General features: G+C 37.4%; 2 protein-coding genes across 29 annotated transcripts in view; both read left to right on the top strand.

Moving 5' to 3' along the window:
* NRG1 (neuregulin 1) overlaps positions 1-21,859 on the top strand; it is a 1,062,032-nt gene that overhangs the window by 936,766 nt on the left and 103,407 nt on the right. For 5 of the 28 annotated variants that reach the window (XM_021076395.2, XM_021076396.2, XM_021076400.2 and 2 more), the window contains exon 1: positions 9,937-11,190. The exons of the other annotated variants lie outside the window; for them this stretch is intronic. In XM_021076395.2, coding sequence (XP_020932054.2) covers positions 10,524-11,190 — 667 coding nt within the window. In that variant the 5' untranslated portion in view covers positions 9,937-10,523. Of the gene's footprint in view, positions 1-9,936; positions 11,191-21,859 lie in introns of those variants that run through there. 28 annotated transcript variants of the gene reach the window in all.
* Positions 9,937-10,210, top strand: LOC146395885 (uncharacterized). Its single transcript, XM_085000169.1, has one exon. It carries the CDS (start codon positions 10,022-10,024, stop codon positions 10,208-10,210), a length of 189 nt encoding a protein of 62 aa, XP_084856295.1. The 5' UTR covers positions 9,937-10,021.

The raw sequence follows: 21,859 nt of genomic DNA, 5'->3' as shown, positions 1-21,859 counted from the left end.
TGCTTTATTACATTATTTAAAATAATGTATTGGTGATGGATTATATCAACAAATAGAATATAGGTTTCTCTGGAATAAATCATTATATTTGGACCTGGGATTTTTTAGTCACCATATTTCTGAGTATAATTCAGTCATCACAAGCTTTCCTTTTCCTCTTTCTTACAATCACTCCTTCTCCTTACAGTTCTCCAGATTAAAAGAGCATGTAACCCTACTTCTCAGATATTCGCAACATTTGCTATTATATATGTTTGAATCATGACAATGTTCAACTGACACCTGTTTTGAGATAAAGCCTTCTTTCCTGAAGATGATCTCCCTTCCATCCACCAGTGTCCCTTTATGCTATGCCCGTCCATGCAAGCCATTAGAGCCCACATTCTGTGTGTCCTCTTAGTGATGAAATGCTGTTGAATAGCTGAGTCCACACGTGAATACTGGTTTCATAATAACTTCCAGGAAAAGAGTCTGAATATTCAGTAGAGTTGTGACCAAAAGTGGTCATGGGCGCATTAAAGATATTAAACTTTCAAGTAGAAATAATCACAGCTAAAGGTCATAGTGAGATATTTCTATGGAGATAACCCATGACAGTAGTGACAGAAAATCTAAACTATCCACGCTATGGTAGTTGCTCAAGGGCATCTATAGGGACAGTAGGTAACTAAAGCCCTTCCTTTGTAGAAATGAGTTGAAAAAGGAGGAGCAATAGACCTGAATTCCAGTCTTGACTCAGAAATTAATTTTGGTGCCCCAGGCAGGTTATTTTTATCTCTTAAGACTTTTTTCTTTTTGTATAAGATAAAATTCATGAGCAAGGGCTGGCTGTTCCAACTCCAAGAGTCAGTCAATGAAAAATTTAAATCTAATTATTCTTAAGATTATGGTTCATCTTTGCATTAAGCCTACATCCTTTTACTGCAAATAATTTCTGAGATAGAAAGAAAAGAAACAAGTCATTATTCAACCAATCTGATGCCAGCAACACATTGTGTGGTTTATGAGAGAAACTTTTGAATTGGAGGTCAAATGAAAATCATATTTTTATCTTATGACTATCAAATTCATACTTTTAACGTAATCAAAATTGTAACAATGCAGAAAAAGGTTCCGCCCTTTGGATTGAGAAACAGCGGAAATATATAAAGCTGGCATTTGGTTTTTAAATAGGGATACTTCTGCTTGTATGAATATCGTAAGGCTTATGACCTTACAACAGAATTGCCAATCAGGTGGTTTACTCAGAATGCCAGATCAGTTCTGGAAACTGCATATACTTGAGGGCTCCTTTTTTTTTTTCCTTTGGTGCAACTTTATATTTTCATGCCGATCAGTAACAAGGAGAGAAAACTGTGTAGACTCAAGGGAAAATGTATATTGTAAAAGGTTTCCTCTGGCTGAAGCCTTCTCATATTTAGAAATTTTGACTATATTTTAAAGTAGAACAATTCAGATCAGTCCTTACCCCACGCTTCCTTTGTTTAGCGTAAGTTGTGAGGGTTTATTTATACATGGTTTTATATGCTGTTTCACAGTCTCTTGAGTAGCTGATACTTTCTTACAAGTAATTCATAACTGCCTTCATACGTGGGCCATCTCATGCTCAATGGTTTCTGAAACAGAAGATTTTAAAAAACAAATTAAAAAAATGGATTTATCCCTTCCATTTTTGTGTACTAAGAGAGAAAACTAAGAAAAGATGTAGGGTTAAACAAGTATGAGAAGTATGAACAGAGTAAACTGTTTTATAAAGGCTTTATTTGTAATGAAAAACAATTTCTTGCTTATACAATGCATGAAAATTGTTTTTTGACTGTAATAAAATAACATTCTAGCTGAGTAAAAAAAAACAAATTAAGAGATTTCTAGGGCATTTGTAAAAGTGATGTGCTATACACTACATTTTTTTATTGATCTGGGGACCAGTTTATAGAGTCACCTGACCAATAACTGAACTGTAAAACAAACGGCTAATGCCCAAATATAAATCAAGTTTAAAAACTTGCTGTTTTTGAAACTTTACTAAATTTATATTACAAAGCATTGATTAGCAATGTTTAATTCCTTATGTTTAATTTCTCTTACTACACCAAAGTACAGTCTTTATTATTTTTAAATAAGGTTGTACATGTACCTGCACATAAAACACAAATTATCCCTTGTATATTTGTTACATTTGCCATAATACTTAAACATAGAACAAACAGAAATTCTCTCTTATCTGTGGTGCTCTGTGCTGTGAACTTAACTTATAGTAGTGAATATTAATGAAACCAAGCAAAGGCATTTGTTCAAGGTAACTGATTCCACATACATTGTTCTATTAAGCATTATGAAGGACCATCTATCCATATAACATCAGAGTAGTCACTATAAAGATGACTTTCCTTCAGGTTTTTCTTCTTTCCATGATACACAGAATCATTTAACATGATTTGCGTTGATTCTCACAAGTAAAACTTTGTATGACATATCCTTGATTTTAAGACATTTTTCTGTAGTTTATCCATCCCTCTATAGTAGAGTTTCCATAACGATGTATTCATTCAATAATACTTACTGAGTGGCTTCCATGTGCCAGGCATGTTGTAGGTAGTAGAGATATAGTGATGAAAACAGACATAAGTGCTTGCCTTTATGGAATTTACGTTCCAGTGATGGATTTAAGACACACTTCACAACAAAGCACACAACATGTTGAAAATGCAGATAATTCAAATGACTGCCACTTTCTCCCCATCTTTGGCTCATATTTCTAGTATATTCCAAATATGGGAATGGAATGGTGTTGAATAATGAGAAATAACATTTAAAGAATATAAAATGAGATAGACTTGTAAGCCTTTGCCCATTTTCTCATAAAACGTCTTTGAATTGAAACGCTCAATGACACATCAATTTTTCTATCTTTACTTGTGCTTTTGAGTTCCTTGGGATGCCTTATTGCATCACCAACATCAATTTAGTGTTCATAGTTAATTAATAGTTGTCAGAGATTCAATGCTACATGACCTATTAAGATTTTTTAGAAGAATAGCAACCTATACCTGACAAAGCCTCATTATTTTAGTGCAGTTCACTAGTAACACTGATCAGATGGAATATGTTTTCCTTTTACTTTTTTTAGGAAATAAAAATGCTTATATTTTTAATAAAGCTAATATTTTACATTATCATTATATCTAATGCTTATTTTTTATATTTTAATTTTTTATTGTTATTTCCCCAATACAATTTTTTTCTGCTGTACATTGTTTTCCTTTTAAAGTTAAATGTTGGAGGGAGTTCCCCTCGTAGCGCAGTGGTTAATGAATCCGACTAGAAACCATGAGGTTGCGGGTTCGATTCCTGCCCTTGCTCAGTGGGTCAAGGTTCCGGCGTTGCCGTGAGCTGTGGTGTAGGTTGCAGACGCGGCTCGGATCCCGCGTTGCTGTGGCTCTGGTGTAGGCTGGCAGCTACAGCTCCGATTCGACCCCTAGCCCGGGAACCTCCATATGCCGCAGGAGCGGCCCAAGCAATGGCAAAAAGACAAAAAAAAAAAAAAAAAAAAATGTTGGAGAAGCTGAAACCATGGCTAGTGTGCAATATAATTTTTTCATTGAGTTGGAATTCTCATGACATAAAATTAACCATTTTGCTGTGAACCATTCATTGGCATTTATCACAGTGATGTGCAGCCACCATTTCCATCTAGTTCCAGACATGCCCAGAGTAATTTTAAAAGAAAGATGACTTGTAAAACTAAAAATAAAATCAACCATTTGTATATAACTAATAATTTTACTTATGGGGAGTGCAAAAATAATAGGTTCTCTCCAGGTGAACCCATGATAACCATCAGATTTAATAAAAATCTTTCAATATAAAATTCTCACATCCTCATCTTTGAAAGCATTTACTATACCTTGAGCTATAGCTCAAGATCAAGGGATCTAAATGTATAAAGAACAAACTGTGCAGGGTAAATTGATCTTGTTACAAAATGAGAACACAAACCACAGTCAATATTCAACATTTGATACAGCCTCACACAAAATAATTATTCCAATTAAGTCAGTTTGTCTTTTCTGAGATAATGTTCGCTGGGTAATAATAAAGCATAATCAGTCTTGACTCACCATCAAAGGGGGAAGAAAAAATAATTGCACCATAAGGTGAAATGAGTTTCATCTCACCCGTTTCACATTGTGAATAATGTAGAAGGACATCAAAGAGTAGGTGGATTTATTTGGTTTGCCCTTAGAGAACTTTTCTGTTTAGTTGAAGAGAGAATTACAGGAAAGACAGTTAAATGTTGGGTTATTCCCAAAGTTCCATCCACTGAAAGGATCTGTGCTAGAGAGTTAAGTGTAGTTGGAGTAACAGAGTTTCCCAAGATGAAGATAAATTCATAAAAGGCATATTTGGGAACAATCATAAAAATTTGGTAAGCATGTATATCTGAACTGGACATTAAAATATTTGAAAATATGGAGGGGAGTATAGAGGGTATGTTGAATAATACATGGATATGAAAAAAAGTCTACCAATTTAATAGAGGTGTCATAATCAGTGTAGTTCCGTCACAATTAAAAATAAAACCAAACAACATACATATATTTAATGGAGAGCACAGCTCTAGTTTTGGACACTAGGATACTGATAAACATGGCCTTCAAAGGAATTGCATTCTTCTGTCCTATATGCATAATTAAATAATAACACCTGTGAAGAGGCACCCCAAGTAGAATTAAGGAATCCTGTGACTGAGACTTGGGATCCTGGAAGGGCTCCGTGGAGGAGCTGAGACATGAGCTGGGGGAAGATTTTCAGATGGATGAGAAGAGGCTAACTGATCCATTTGAGTACTTTGTCTTCTCATAGGAAGCAGCAAGTTTTAAGGATCCTTTTAAGCCCTGAAGCTTTCTTGTGAAAATCATGATTTCATAATTCATTAGCAAATGAATAAATCATGACAGTTTATACATAGTCATCTACAAAGATGATAATTCAAAAGTGAAATCGCTGCTGTCGTCATGGTATTAAATACCGTGAGGTAAATTCTACTTTTGCAGCCATAGACTTAAGGAGTGAGGGTAAACATTTCAGAGATAAACAATTTTGGAGTGAAATAGTCAAACATACCAGAAAAAAGGTAGAATAGAAAATAAATTTGCATAATATGGACAAAAGCAAAGTGGCACTTGCCATCCTCTTTCATCTGCTGGAATTATGCTAAATACTTCTGATGATAACAAATTAAAGGAGAAGCAGTAGCCTATCTTGAATTGAAGTGGCAGGAGAATTTTAATATTTTTATTTGATGACATAATAGGATGGTTTTCTTCATTGAAGCGGGCTTAGGGAGAAGCTGGAATATTATGAAAGTGGATCAGAAACCAAGTATGTTTTGACTTTGTTCTGCCAGAGCTCATTCTACATGACTGTATCTCCTCTTAACCTCAGGTTGGTTTACTAATATTTACTTCCTTACCTGCTGTGGTGAATTAATCGTGGCTGCAAATTTTTTGTCACTCTCTCTATCAAGATTTATTTCCCCTGACCTTGAATCTCAGCTGGCCCTGTGACTGCTAAGCCAACAGCGTATTCCCAATAGGGAAATAACCTCTGCCACTTCTGTCAGTCTTAAGACAGCATCCTATCAGAACCTAGTTGCCATGCTGTGAGAAGCCTAAGCCAGGTGGAGAAGCCACATGTTGGTGCACCATCACCATCTGACCATGCACCGTCACCATCCGACAGTCCCAGCTGAGTTTCCAGTTGATACCTTGCATCAGCTGCCAGTCATGTGCATGAAACTTAAATGTTTCAGTTCAGTTACATTTCCAGTGGATTGAAGTTTCAACTGCCATCTGATGGAGCAGAAGAACCACTCAGCTAAACCCAGTAAACCTGCAGACTAGTAAGAGATAAAATGTAGTTATTGTTTTCAGGGCACTTATTTTTTCATAGCAATGTATAACTGAACTAGCTTTCCAAAGAAAATCCCAGAACTAAAACAATGAAAGAGCTCATTCAATTTAAACTATAAATATATCATATTTAGATAACCTATGTTTAATTCTTATAACTTCTGAAAATCATTAGGTGGAATTTTAGAAGGCTCTTGTTTTGGAAACTAAGTAACTTGAAGTTCATTTCCAGCTACATAAAGGTAATAATGCCTATTTCATTGTTACACTTTCTGGTTCACATATTTTTCTGATTGATGTGATAGATAAGCAATCCATAATCAAATGCATTCTTTTGATTAAAAATGAGAAATAGGAGTTCCCGTGGTGGCTCGGCTGTAACCAACCCGACTAGTATCCATGAGAATGCGAGTTCGATCCCTGGCCTTGCTCAGTGGATTAAGGATCAGGCATTGCCGTGAGCTGCAGTGTAGGATACCATGTTGCTATGGCTGTGGTGTAGGCCAGCAGCTGAAGTTCTAATTTGACCCCTATCCTGGGAACTTCCATATACCACGGTTGCAGCTCTAAAAAGACCAAAAAAAAAAGAGAGAGAGAAACAGTGTTTTTCAGTAAAATAGCATGAGTCAGACCTTTGTTCAAAAGTTGGTCCTACTGCTTAATAGATGTGTGTCCTGGGCTAAATTACCTACACTACCTGAGTCTTTTTTTTTTTTTAAGATAATATTTACTGTACAGGATTAATGAAGATCAGAAATCATGGATGTTTAGAACCTAGTAGCGTTCCTGGCACAATGATGGAGCTCAATAAAAGTAGCTTTTGTTGTTATGAAGGAGGTGATCATGTGGCTTTAAAAAGGTAGTAAAGATTCATTTTTCAAGGGGACATGGAAATAAGGGTGTTCCTAAGCTGTGTTGGAAATGGAGTCTGAATGATTAATCCTTGGCAATTTTTCCTGCAAATATGCATGTTCTCTTCAAAAAAATTCTGATTCCCTTACCCATCCACACTACTCAGGTTCTCAGTTCGTTATTGCTGTAAAGGAATTAATAAAGGGATAAAGGCAACTCTGACTCCTAGTCCCAAGAATAGAACTAATGGAGAATTTCTTAGTTCTATCGTTTTTCCATTAGTTCCTGTCCTACTCCCTTTCCTCAATTACATTTACCTTCCAATTTGATAGGAAACAACATTACAGGATGCTGGCTCTTTGCAAGGTGATCTTAGCTCTAAGAAGCCAAAGAGGTCATGGATTATATCTCTAGGAGGACATGTACACATCCCACAGTCTGATTAGTGTAGTCCAGGGGAAAGAACAGCTGTGGCAGCCCACAGGACTCTGTTTCTGAAGTTTTGTTCTAGCCTTTACCTAATATGTTCTTTTCCTTTGTAAGTGTTGGTCACCTTTAATATGATATCTATTAATCTCAGCAGTGCCCAGAAATCTCTTTGTCTGCTGATTATGTTTGTTCTTCATGATTAAGGTGAGGTGAGTAGTCAAGTGAAGGGCCACTTTTCTTAACTGTGGGTTACTGCTCTTGGTATCTTTTCTTACCTGCTTAATTTGGGCTACCTGAACCCCTTTTGGTCTTGGAAATCTAGGTGACCTTGGCTGTGGGTGAAATGCCAAAATATTAGACATGAATGGAATATTGGTTTGGGGCAGAGCTGAGGAGTTAAGTGTCACATAATTAAAGTGGGTGATCTCTAAAGGAATTATCAATTATTCTAAAATTTAGCATAAATATTTACTTGCCCATATTGGTTGTATTTGCATGAATGTTGATAATTAAAATTATTCTAACATTTTTTATTAAAGTATAGTTGATTTACAATGTTTTGTCAATATCTGCTTTACAGCAAAGTGACTCAGTCATAATACATACACATTCTTTTTCTCATGTATCTTCCATCATGTTCCATCACAAGAGATTGGATATAGTTCCCTGCGCTATACAGCAGGACCTCATTGCTTATCCATTCTAAATGTAATAGTTTGCATCTACTAAAATCTTAACTCCTCTTAGTTTGAATACTATAAATGCCTTCATATAGATTTTCTATGATGTGTAATTTCATGTTTGTTACTAGAATCTTTAAGAAAAACCTCTGCTTTAAATCAAATAGTTAATGCTTGAAAGTAGGCATAGAAATTATTTTATTTTTGCTTTTTAGAAATTATTTTAAGGGACTTTTTTCTGGTGTCTAAAACCAGGTTATATAGGGGTGAATGTAAGGATAATTCATTTTGCCCATAAGCTTGTCAGTAATAATTATAATTATGCAAATTGGTTTAGGCTTTTGTCGTTTGTTGCTAGCTATAGTACTGCAAACACATTTGAAGATATTACTACCCTTTAGCTAATTTATACTTATGGACTAATTTCATTTTGAAAGAAATGATAATATTATCGCATGTCCACTTACAGCTTAAAAATATTTCAAAGCCGTGGAGAGTGTGTGCTTTGCCAAATACAGTGTGCTTAAAGCAGATTCTCTCCAGACTTAAGCTCTAAATTTTACTGCTTCTGGGACTAACGTGGTGGTTATGTAGTATGGATTTAGAGACAGTTTTTAAGACCCCTATTGACATAGGTGAGCAAAATGGTTCCTTGGAAACTATTCAGGTGTCCAGTCACAGTAGAGCATGGATTAAAGGTTCAGATGCATACAGCGTGTGCTGACAGGAAAATAACGGGAGGTTCAGGGCAGACTACGCTCTTTATTAAGGGCAGTGCATTTCTTCCAGTCTTTTAACCACTGCTGTTTTAAAAGGAAAAAGAAAAAAAAAAAAAAAAAGGTCAGCATTGAAACGATCTGTAAGGGAAAACTCCCAAAACTTAACCCACAAGGCATGCTCTTATAGAAACTCTTCTTAACACTTGCCGTGCGGTTAGAGCAGAGGACATGTGGTATATATTACAGCACCAGGGAATTCAACCTCCACAGTGTGGAGTCACCATGAAGGCTAATTTCAAGATGAAGTAAGAGCCCTTTGCTTCCTTTGTGGCTCTGTTACTTTACTAGCGTTTCTTGTCATCATGGCATTCGTCTAAGACCCTGTGAGTGGGACAGGGCAGTGGAAATTTAAAGGGGACCAGAGTAGGGACATATGAACCCCTCTTCCCTTCCTGAGCACCTCCCCCCCTTCTTCCAACATACACTCAGCACTTCCCACTGGGCATCACCAAATCTGACACAATCATTGCAAAAACGGCTGAAGACAGAGCTGTCCATGGTTAGGAAAAACTGTTCTCACTGTTGGTTGAAAAATCAGGTAATAACAGTCCTCTTGGTGAACAAAACTTACTAGAGGGCTTGGGAAGGAACACTGTCTCTCAGCAGCAGGCAGGAAGAAATTGCTGTTGAAAAGCTTACCTCTCTAGGGAGGAATCAGATATCAGACTTTGCCAAGACTCAGGTCCAACCCATAAGGTCCCACCTACATCCCCCGCCCCATCTCAGCTTTGTTAGATCGCTTGAATCGATCGCTGGCTTTTTCTGACCCAGCAGTGGGTGCAGGAAGGAGAGCCAGCCAGACTTAGAGCAAGCAAGGTGGGGGTGGAAGACTGGGGCCGCTTTGGTAGAGAGAAAAAAAAAAAAAGAGAAAGAGGAGAACAGGGATGGGGGCCATAGGGACGAAGCTTAACTGGTGCCTGCCTGCTTCTCTTTGATTTGATGGCCTTTATTCCTCCTAATTGGATAAAATAGGAAGTCACTGGCAGTCCCGTGTTGCAGGGTATACTGATTTTACTCAGAACAGCCAGCAGCCCCAGAGTGTGGATGGAGGGTGGGGGTTGGGAGAGGAGAGAGGAAAAAGAAAAAGAGAGAACGTCTTTGAATGAGGGGAAAAGAAGGGAAAGAGACGGTGAAGAAGGGATGAGCCCAGAGGAAGAAAGTGAATGAGTGCTCAGGAAGGACAAAGAGGAGTGGTTGGGGGGTGGGGGCGGAGGTAGGGCGGGGAGCGCAGTTACCGCCCCTCCCAGCCGCGCTCTCGCCTTCGGATCCCTCTGTGATGATACTGTTTGCAGTGATGCTCGGAGGGCAGGCACCTGCTGCTCTGTAATGATTCAGCCCCTTTCAGCCGTCGCGTTAACACAACAGGATGCTGTTGCTACTGTCACTGCTGCCTCTCCTGCCGCAGCCGCTGCTGCCGCCGCCGCCGCCGCCGCTGGTCCTGCTTTTGCTTTTACTTCTCCTGCATGACAGTTGTTTTCTCCATCTGAGCAGATCCCAGCTTCAGATGCTCGAGGTGAGAAACATGCCATTCAGTTTGGGCTACTGGTTTACTTAATTGACCAACCACCAGCTTGGTTTCTCTTTTTGGCCTCTGTCCTCTTTGACCAGCTGGGATGGTTTGGAGAAGCATTTAAAAGAACTGCAAAAGTGGCCCAGAAACAGCAGTAAAGAATTACAATATACTTTTATTTGGTAGTTGCTAGAGGCTTTTTTCTCCCTTCTTTGCTCCTGAACTCTTGCTTTTGATAATGGCCTTGGACTTGGACGACTTATCGATTTCCCCCTGTAAGATGCTGTATCATTTGGTTGGGGGGGGCTCTGCATGGTAATGGACGGTGAGGGAGGCCAGGCCTTCTGGAGGTGAGCCGATGGAGGTCTATTCCCCAGCCATGTCCGAGGTAGCTGCTGAGAGGTCCTCCAGCCCCTCCACTCAGCTGAGTGCAGACCCATCTCTTGATGGGCTTCCGGCAGCAGAAGACATGCCGGAGACCCAGACTGAAGATGGGAGAACCAGGGGACTCGTGGGCCTGGCTGTTCCCTGCTGTATCTGCCTGGAAGCTGAGCGCCTGAGAGGTTGTCTCAACTCCGAGAAAATCTGCATTGTCCCCATTCTGGCTTGTCTAGTCAGCCTCTGCCTCTGCATCGCCGGCCTCAAGTGGGTCTTTGTGGACAAGATATTCGAGTATGACTCTCCTACTCACCTTGACCCTGGGGGGTTAGGCCAGGACCCTATTATTTCTCTGGATCCAACTGCTGCCTCAGCTGTGTGGGTCTCATCTGAGGCATACACTTCACCTGTCTCGAGGGCTCAGTCTGAAACTGAGGTTCAAGTTACAGTGCAAGTTGACAATACCATTGTCTCCTCTGAGCCTTCAGCGGTACCAACCCCGAAGAATCGTATTTTCGCTTTTTCTTTCCTGCCGGCTACTGCACCACCCTTTCCTTCACCCACCCGGAACCCTGAGGTGAGAACACCCAAGTCAGCAACTCAGCCACAAGCAACAGAAACTAATCTCCAAACTGCTCCTAAACTTTGTAAGTAGAGAGAGGGGGGCGATGCTGTCTAAAGGAGAGGGGTGGGCTTTATTGAGGTCCTCAAAAGCGTTTTCTGGAGCACCTAGCTGTGTCCTGTTCTTCTCTGATTTTAATGACATGGTTTTGTTGAAGTATATCATGTAACTGGGAGGCTTGGGCAGGACGAGGGAAAAGATCTTGTCAACTGCTGGTAAGAACTGATGCCCTAACTGGAATAGGGGATCCAAAACTTCAGTGTCTGTGAGTCATGCATGTTTTTCTGTTCAAGTCCATTTATTTCTAACACTTTTTAAGGTCAAAACATCAGACCATCCTTTTATATATATATGTATATATATATTTAATATATAAAAGTGACAGAAGTGAGTATGATCTTATGTCTTTTTTTTTCCTCTGTGTAAACTTCCAATCACCTCTGCTCACCTTACTGTTACCCTCTGCCTCCCAGCAAGCCCAAGCTGCCTGTTCTCTTTCTCCATCTCTGCATCCTATCCCCTAAACCTCTTCTCTCTGGGTTTGCATTTTAATTGGTCCTTCCTGATATCGCATGAAGTCTTAACTCATGGGCAACACTCAAACTCCCACCAGCATCAGACAGTTGCTGTCCTGCTTAGATTGTACTTACAGTACTGAGCACTGATGAAAGGCAGTTTTATTTTATTCAGGATATGGTACAATTCTGCAGGAAAGGATTTTCCCAGATTAGTTTTGTCTTCTGTAATCAAATGTTTAAATAGCTTCCTTGACAATGGTTTAAAAGTACAAGATCCATTAGGTACATGGTTTGGGGTTGGGTTTTTTGTTTGTTTGTTTGTTTGTTTTAAGATGTGTCATTCTAGTCCATCAAATTGCAGCAGCCCGGTTTAATAACCTGTGATTGAAGAGAGGCCACACTCTTAAAACAATGCATACTGCCATTTGTACTGGGTCATTGCAATGCTTTAAAATGGAAAAGTGGACAAATATGAAACCATGACTAGTCAGATTGTTCTAAAGGTTATTATAGAAAGAGAGGAGTTTTCTGTAGCATTTTTTAAATGTTTCTAATTTATTTTTGTTTGTCTTCTGTCACTTTTTACCATTGAAAAGATTCTCTTAGAAAAAAGTAAAGGATCAGAGGATTCTGTCTGAATAACGTGCGTAAAATCTTTTAGCATTAAAGCAGAGTTGAGGGTAAAGATTCTGTGATGAAACACTCACCCCTTCTGTTTCCCTTTAGATGGTAATCAAGAATAAAAATATCTTTTTGCAGACATTATGTTCAGTAAGAGGGAGAGCCGTGTGTTCTACAAACGCGGAAAAACTTGATTTGTGCTTGTGATTCAAGCTCATTTTATACACATCCATTTCAGTAGCAAAGACTTAAAGGAAAAAAGAGGCTGGTTTTTCAGGTATAATTAGGGAAGAACTGCTTCTCTGCAGACACTGCTTTGTATCTCTATCAACCCCCTGAAGCATCATTAAGGATCTGACAGCCATCACTGCATTCACCGCCTCTTCCCACCTGGCAAAGTGACCGGGAAATAATACCCAGATGAAATGACAGACTATAAAAAGCAAGTACAGATCATGCAAAGAGAAGCAGAATTCACCAGGACGGCAAGGTTACTTCTTTGTCTTTATCATTTTCAACTTAAGCCTTTAATTAAAATGTGCCTGCCTAGGTTTAGCTGTCCAGAATAAGAAAGAGGACCCTTTGAAAAACTCTTCAACTAAATTCTATAATTTTGTCATTGGAGGAAAACAAGCAAACAAAGAAAACCTCCAGCACGTTTTTTTTGGGGTTTTTTTGTTTGTTTGTTTGTTTGTTTTGTTTTTTTTTTCTGATGGAGGCCCATGTTCAAAAGTATGTTGTGACATTTTGAGAAATTCTTTTTTAAGGTAAATTCTTCTACTAAGTGTTTTAATAGATTATACATTCCATACAGTTTCTTTTCTTTTCTTTTTTTTTTTTTTTCCAAGCTGGGGCATTGATTTTTTCTGGCATTTATATTGAGTGGAAAAGATTTACTGCTGCCTAAAAGCATCACAGGGGCCAGTTCTGGCCAGATACACAGCTGCATCTTTCTGAGTGCATTGGAGATAAGCATGCAAAAGCTGTCTGGGAAGTAGTTTTCTCCAGAAAAGTTAGGGCTGGAGAGTTGGTTCACACTTTGCCACCAATAGGATTTGCTGTGGGGGATCCTCTGGGTTAAATTTTTGAACAAGTACCTGAAAATAACCTAAACACTTAATATCCTAAAAATTGTGAGTCTGTGTTATTTATTTTTTTTAAAAGGAATTTGTCCAGGGAGCTCTGTTTTCAAACACTCATAAGTTGTTTAAAAAGCTTATAACCATTAACTAAAAGGAAAGGGAAAGAAAAAAAAAAAGGCTTGGAATTAGATTGTCATTTTACGATCTCTTTCACTTTTTACTCTTCTGCTAAGAAAGTATCGCTTAGTCACAGAAAGAAGCGGAGCTTTTCTTTCATCATCCTGCGCCGTTTGGACATGAACGAAGCTGTCAGGGCTTATATTTTCAAAAGACATTATCATATCTGAAGCATGCTCTTCTGTGGTCTCAGGACCTTATTCTCCTTTTCTGTTCAGGATATTCAGCATATTATGCACAGAGCTGTAGCCTTCAAGGTCATAGTCTGTGGAGGGCTAATTGATTCTTCTTTATCCTGGAGCCTGAGAGAATGGAAGAGAGACAATCTAGTAATTGTGTCTGCTGTGTTATTTCCCAAGCCAAACTACCTATTAGCGTATTACGGTTTTATTCAATAAATACTAGAATTCCTCTCTCCCTCGCTGACTCTTCTAAAATCAAGATATTCATTGTTTTTATTATAATAAAAAGCAAAATATCACATTCTAAATTGCCTAGCATTAGAGTGGCTATGTCAGGTGGTCTAAAATAGGTATTTCTTCCATAATATAATTTCATGTTCTCACCCTATTAATCTATGCATACATGTAGATACCAAGACATCTAATACAGGGTTGGAATTTAACATATAGACTATATATAAAATATGAAAACATTAGAATATACTTATATATAATACTAAAGTTTTTCTGTGTGTGGTTAGTGGTTTCTCACTACAATCGTCGTATTGCAAAGATAATAAGTTTTTCATTTTCATCGAGTCGCATAACATTCAAACCATTAATTTATTTTCTTTGCCTGGGCTTTTAAGTTTTTCTTACTCTCCATCTGTATGGAAAGATATGACCTGGGAGATGGCAAACTTAGATGACTAAAAAAAACAACTGACTAATTAAATTGTAACCAGGCTACTATGGTACCATCTTGAAAGAAAATGCATTTCTGGTTGGGAGAGCCTGGTTTACAGATTTTGGGGTATAAGAATGTGTTAGTATTTTCATCTTAGGCCAGATTTGTTTTGCTTTGTCTTAAATCTTTGTACTGTTAGGTTTCATGGCAAACCATTGTTACCACATTGACAATATGAATTACTACCATATGCAAAAGCTCGACATAATTAATTGGATATACCATAGGATTTCTTCCCTTCAGTTGAAAAGTGGCATTCATGTTAAGCCCAATAGATTCTGTTAGTTTCTTGAGATTATAATTAGAGATATTTCAGAATGGTGATCCCACATAATTTTTCTCTGCTTTAATCTTATTTGTTGAAAGCCTAAGACACTAAAAAAAAACAAAAAACAAAAAAAAAACTGGAAGATCCTCAATTTGAGCCAAATAATTCTATAAATTTATTGATGAGGAAAGCCAGACTCTGAAAGACCGAGTAAAATCAATTCTTTCACTAAAATTCACAAGACTCAGAAAGGTTTAAGAAAATCCAAAATAGTAGAAATCAGACTAACGTTCTGTCTCCCAGATTTTACTCACTTTTCTCCTTTCATCCTTGCTGTCCCTTCCCATTCTCCTAATTATATCTTGAATCTTATTTTTCTAATTATACCATATTGGCTTTATATGTCAGAATTCCATTGCATTCTAAGGTATCAAAGCCTCTTCACCTTTCTTTTCTTTCCTATATAACGTTATTGCATTTTTATATGGAGCAGCATTTACACATCTTAGAAAAACACACACCAAAAGAAGTCTCCACGCAGTGAACAACATACTGGTTTGTTACTGGCACCATCAATTCAAATGCACATCCCTTTTCTTTCTCTCTGCTTTTTCTTTTCCTTTAAATGTTTACACATATCAGTATTTCTGCATTCCCAGAAAATCATTATGCCCCAGACCTTACATCTCTGTTCTTTCTTCCTTCCCTTTTAATAATTCTTCATAATATCCTTTTAAACCACAAAGGAAGAAATTAATTATAGAATGAAACCAGGGCATAAAAAAGTTATGACTTGTCTAATGTTAAACTAGAAGTCCCCGGGAACTAGGACTATAACTCTTGTCTGCTGAATCTATCGAACTTTCTAATAAGCCATAAAAGACACCATATCTACTTTTATGCTCGTGTTTCCATTTTTATTATTGTTGTTATATCCATGTTTCAGTTGTCTTCCACCATTTCCTCTTTTTTCCCCTTTATTCAGTGAGTACCTATTAAGCACCTACTATGTGCCAAGCATGGTTCCAGATGGGTTATATCACAATAAAAATAGAGCTTGCCCTCATAGAGCTTATGTTCTGGTGGATTTTTAAGAATCTATTTGCACAACTCGGTTTGAGTTCTTTCTTTACTCTCTTATACATACACTCTTGAATTCAGTGTTTCTTCTCCTTATCTTCATTTTAGTCACACTTTGACTGCCATTCCTTTTCCTCCCCTAGTATTCCTCTTCTCTATCTGTGGAGTACTGAACACTTGTCCAACAATGTCCTTTATCTTAAAGTGACACTAATCCCATTCCTGCTCCCAACAAGCTGGGTCACGTTGGGTCATTCCAATTTGGCCTCTATGGCACTATTTAACCAAACCATTGAAGTGGTTAGAAGGTAATATCTTAGTCCTTTAGGAACTCTTTCTCTCTCTCTCTCTTTTTTTTTTTTTTTTTTTTTGTCTTTTCACAGTCACACCTGTAGCATGTGTAAGTTCCCAGGCTCAGGGTCCAATTGGCTCTGCCACTAAGGCCTACACCACAGCCACAGCAACACTCCTTCCAACATTGCAGCTTGCAGCAAAGCCAGATCCTTAACCCACTTAGTGAGGCCAGGTGGAACCCACATCCTCATGGACACTACGTTGGGCCACAACGGGAACTCTGGAACTCTCTCTTAAAGTGGAAAATATATCTAGAATTCTATCATGGAAAGATTGTGAGATTATTTTCAGATTCTAGCAAGCTAATAGCTATAAATATTTTTGATTATACTTTGTATGTATTGTCAGAGCTTACAAATGAATGGTATTAAAAAATTCCTGAGGTTGTTTAGAGAAAGGCTACCATATGTTATTAAGCTATTTAGTTCTGCAATTAAAAAACAAAAAACAAAACCTTGGTTCATATGCCATTAACATAAAAAGTGACTGAACAGAAGTGAGATGAGATCAGTCTTCATCTCAAACCTGTTGCAATCTTTACTGCGTTGAATTTAACCCACCATTGTGTGGTTCACAGGTGATTTCTGAATAATATAATTGATATTCTATAATCATAGACTTCTATATGTTGAACATTGGGAGAAGTTAACTGAGTGACTTCCAGAGTGAGGAAATTCAGATCTGGAAAAGTGAAGTGACTTGTCCAAGTACACTACAGCTAATTAGCACCAGTGCAGAGAGAAAAATTGAAACCTTCCTTTCTTCTGTACACCTTGTTATTCTTTTTCAAATTGTTTGTAGTATTTATATTCAATTAGTGTGTATTACCTTAATTCATATGATTTTGATTTCCTGTTATTTATTTATTTATTTATTTTTGTCTTTTTGTCTTTTTTTTTAGGGAGGTTCCCAGGCTAGGGGTCTAATCAGAGCTACAGCTGCTGGCCTAAGCCACAGCCACAGCAACACAGACGTCCAAGGTGCGTCTGCGATCTACACCATAGCTCACGGCAATGCCAGATCTTTAACCCACTGAGCAAAGCCAAGGATCGAACCTGCAACCTCATGGTTCCTATTCAGATTTGTTTCCACTGCGCCACAATGGGAACTCCCTCCTGTTTATTATTTAAATCCTATTAGTATAATTTTCATCCCTCTACTACAGATGTCTTCTTTCAATAAGATAATTTTATGTGATTTGGATCATAAGACGCCCCTTTTGGAGTAGGGGTTGGACATCCCTTTCCCACCAACATAGTATCTGGGAAAATTTTTTAACCATCAAAGTAACCCCAATGGAAGTGGGCCACTTATTTGGAAAGAACGACATTTTTTCTTAATGGAAGTGTTCAACCAGTGACATTGTTGAGGGACATTCAGGGCCCAAGCAGATTGTTAAATATGTTTACCACTGATATCTTTTACAGCTTTGATTTCTCTGTCTTATCCTAGAGCATTAGCTTTCTAGTTGGGCAGACCAAAATGTTAATCCTACCTGCCATTCTTCATGGCCTTGAGCAAGTTAGATCATCCTCTGAATCTGTTTCTTCATTTATTCATGAGAATTGTATTATTCATCTCTTGGGGCTGTCTAGGGGATTAAATGAGTTATTGGAAAACACCAAGTCAATATGAAACCAGTACCAATTTTCTCTCTTATTCTACGTCGACTTCTTTCTTCACTCTATTCTTTTCCTCCTTTGATCTTGACAGAGCAGTTTTGTAACAAAATCTGGATAGTAAATTTGGGAGTTTGGGAAAGCTTACGAAAAACTAAGAAGATATAAATTGAGCAAGCATCATGGTAAAGTGGAGATTGTACTGGAAACTTGACATCAGATTCCAGTCCTATCATTTATAAGCCAAATGACCTTGAGCAAATTACTTCACCACTTGCGATTTAGTTTTTACATCTGAACAAATGGGAATGCGAATGCCTAAAACACTCATGAGATTGTATAAAAGACTACATAAGTTACTCTTTGTGGAAAAGAATACCCGATATTAGGACAGGGCTTAGGAAATATTAACTTCCTTCTTTCTTCCCGCTATCATGGATCATATATACAATGTACACACATGTTAACATTCCTAGAAATAAACTGTACAGAGTCCTAACAGGTGGATTAATTTGTTATGTCTTAGAATGATGTAGAACTTTAGTAATTTCTCAAACCCTCGTGTAATAAACAGAGTGGTTTTTCCCCATAACAAGTGACTAGGATACATAGATTATTATTCTTTGGGTAATGTTCAAAAATCATGGGCTGAGAGACTCTCTTCAGGCAGAATGCTGAGGAATCACTTGTAAGAAAGAAAAAAACACATAGTAACTAAAATTATTTGTCAAGAAAGTACCTTTCATGGGAAGATTGGGTAGTGAAAAGGAATTCATATCATCTAGATGTAGCACATGGGAAGAGCTGAGCCAAAAATATCATGAATCCTTTATTTGAATGAAAATGACATTTCCCTAACATTTTTTGTTGTTCCAAACTGGAATTTCTAGACCTCCAAAAGGTGGAAATTAAGCTGCTCTTAGCATTTCACAAAGCTCATAAAAATAATTTACATAGAATAATTTTACATGAGCCAAATCAAACATAAAAGTTCTTTTAATTTGATTATATATATATATATAATCTTTTAATTTGATTATATATATATATATATATATACACACACATACACAGGAGTTCCCACTCTAGCAGAGTGGGTTAAGAGTCTGACTGCAGTGGCTCAGGTTGCTGCGGAAGCACAGGTTCAGTCCCCAGCCCAGGAACTTCCATATGCCAAGGGCACATCCATAAATAAATATATATACACACATATATATTTTAAATATATTATATAAATAATGTATCTATGTTTGATTTATACATGGAATATCCTAAATAAAAGAAGTGATTTTATGACTACTTAATAAATAAAACTGGGCAAATAAAATCATTTAAAGTGTAAAGGAAATTGTTGTTCATCAATAAGTTTGAAAATAAAAATAAAAACAAACTCGAGCCCTATATCTAAATGCTAGAGTCTTGTAGAAAGTAAAAGAGGAAAAAAACTGTCTTAGAAGTATAGAGTAATTGTCTCTTAAATATATTCTGGAGATTCTGCTACAGTGAACTTAAAATGACATTTTATTAACTGGATTACTGGTCCCTGTCCTACAAAAAGGAAAAAAAAAATAAACAGTGCATTTCTGGATATACACAGTTTTAAGGGGATTTGTGTAATTTGTAACGGCTTGTCATTTAAAAACAGATACAGTAATAATAATACATGTGTTTTCATTTATTCCTTACTATAGAACTAGAAATATGTGAAAACTTTTATGCTTTGGTCATCTTGAGTCTTATTAATTCAAGTATGATAGATTTGCTGCAGAAATTGAATTCTGAATCAATATCAGAGCAATGAGGCCACGACTTCTAAGGGAAAAATATTTAATAACTAGGGCAGATTTTACTTGGGTATAGGCTTTTCTGATAGTGCAGTGGAAATATGCTGATGGACCCAATAAAATTTGATGAATTGTAATGGAAAGCTTCCTCAGGTAAAGCATTTCGTATTTTTCATCAAGAATATGGTATGATGAGATGAGACCTGAATTACTGTAATTTTCAGTGATATTCACTTGAGTATTTGTTGTGATCCTCATGGGAAGCCCAGTATTCACTTGAGTATTTGTATTGCCTTTCTTGAGGAGCTACTATCCCAGCTAAAGGGAAATTCAGGAAGTCTCTTTTAAGCAAAAATTAGCGTGGAATTTAATGCTCTTATAATTCTTTACTTGAAAAAAGTTTCTTCCATAAACCATTTTATTTTAAAAACGCGGTTTAAAATTAAACCAAACATCCACCATTCATATGCATTTGAAGATGAGAGCAACATGAAAGATAAAGATGGTGGCCACAAAGGAAACACAATTAATAGGCAAATGACACCACAACTCTCAAGCCTTCCCTTTGGTACCTGTGTTGGTATTGCATGTTGATATAATTTTATGTCCCTAGTTCTCCTCTCTTCTCCCTCCCCTTTATTTCTTACTTCCTTCCTATCCCACAGTTATTTTTCTCTTTACTCCCCACCCCCAATGCCTTCTTCTCCCGTGACCTCGAGTCATGTTCCTCCTCAATTCTCCCATCCTGCCGGGGTCCCAGAGCATCAGAGGATATGGAGCAGATGGCCCAGAGCTGTGGTTTCTCACTCAAGGCAGGGGGAGGGGGAGGGAATGAGACCTGGACCGCAGACCTGACCACGATTAGCCTGATGACTTTCACTGTTGCCTCTTCCTTTGCTAAGTAACAGGAAGTATTTGTTTTATGAAATATGTTGGTGTCATGCAATAAAAGCTCCATAAATAAATGGGATGATCTAAAGACAGTGGAATTGAACTCTTGTTAGCATTTGTTTGTAATCCCTTGGTGGAGCTTCCTGGGTCATAATTGCTTGCCCTTCTGGGAGCAAAAGGAATGAGTAACCATTGATTGTTACATGATGCTGAGTATTGCCTACAAAGCAAATCTTCAGAGTGATTAGTGGCAGCATTGAGTGTTATAACTCTGATCTTTCCTGGCTATCATCCTTAGAGCACGCTGGATTTTTGCTGTTTTTCCCATCAAACAAATCTTATGATTTTTCAAAGAGACAAGAAAAAACAACATCATGTTCTGTGAAGACTTTGGTTCACATAGAAAAAAAAATTATATAAAATAATTATGTCAGTCTTTTTATCTTTCTGCTTCAATGACAGCAGGGAGATATCTACTTGAACCTCTGCCTAGGAAGTTCAGTTTCATGTGACTGTGATCCTCTAATTATAGTTGATCTGTACTCTGGAACCTGAGGTACACGTAGCCCATGACCTACATGTTACTAATCACTAAACTGTATGTAAAAACATTGGGATCCATAGTAAGCCATTGGCTTCTTAAAATCCTTGGGAATTAGTTTTCTAAATTGTTGAGTTTTCTAAAATAGCTTGTAATTTCTAAAATACCTTGAAACTTTTTTTATCTATTTTGGATCAAAATCTGTTAATCTATGCTATTTGTTGAATGGGATTTATTGAACATAGGAAATTCATGGGTGAGTACTGTGAGTGGGTCATGTTATAACTTTCTTGAAAACCGAGCTCATTAGGGCATATTGAGTTCTCTCGGGAATTCTAACCCCAGACCAATATATATTTTGAATGTGCTGGGTTATTGCATAATCCCAATGACAATTTCAGACTTTTAAGCCATCATGGAGAGGATATAAATCAAATATTGTCTTTCAATACAAGAGAAACAGGCTCAAAGATGTCAAACTTCTTGGCAGAGGTCACATAGGACCAGAAAATGATATTTTCATGTAGTCTGTGCTTTCAGCTACCAAGTCACTTTGTGATTAGTCTATATTAATGAAGCAGTTTTCCACATTCCTTTTAATTTACAGTTCCAATCTCCTATGGGGTTGTTAAATCATGTTTTAAGCAGTTTAAACATTTATACAAAAGATAAAATATCTCTGAGTAAGTTTCTCTCATAAAGACAGCGCATAATCTTTGATGACATATGTTTTGCTTATCCAACCTGACTTTTTCTGTGTTCTGGATCAGGAGAGTTCAGGATGAGAAGTAAATGAAAAATGTAGATTCCTCTTCCCAAGTAACTCCTTGGTTCTATTTGTGCTTAGATT

This window comes from Sus scrofa, chromosome 15, assembly GCF_054392235.1.
Source record: "Sus scrofa isolate SSC_HxYL_T2T_F1_AM1 chromosome 15, Sscrofa_HxYL_maternal_Yorkshire_Landrace_v2.0, whole genome shotgun sequence".
NCBI classification, from domain to species: Eukaryota; Metazoa; Chordata; class Mammalia; order Artiodactyla; family Suidae; genus Sus; species Sus scrofa.
The sequence above is the reverse complement of the archived record's forward strand: the minus strand, read 5'-3'. Positions and strand labels throughout refer to the sequence as shown.

Bases quoted from the DNA above. Each gene is read 5' to 3' on its own strand.
- LOC146395885 (XM_085000169.1), top strand. From the start codon at position 10,022: ATGCTGTTGCTACTGTCACTGCTGCCTCTCCTGCCGCAGCCGCTGCTG.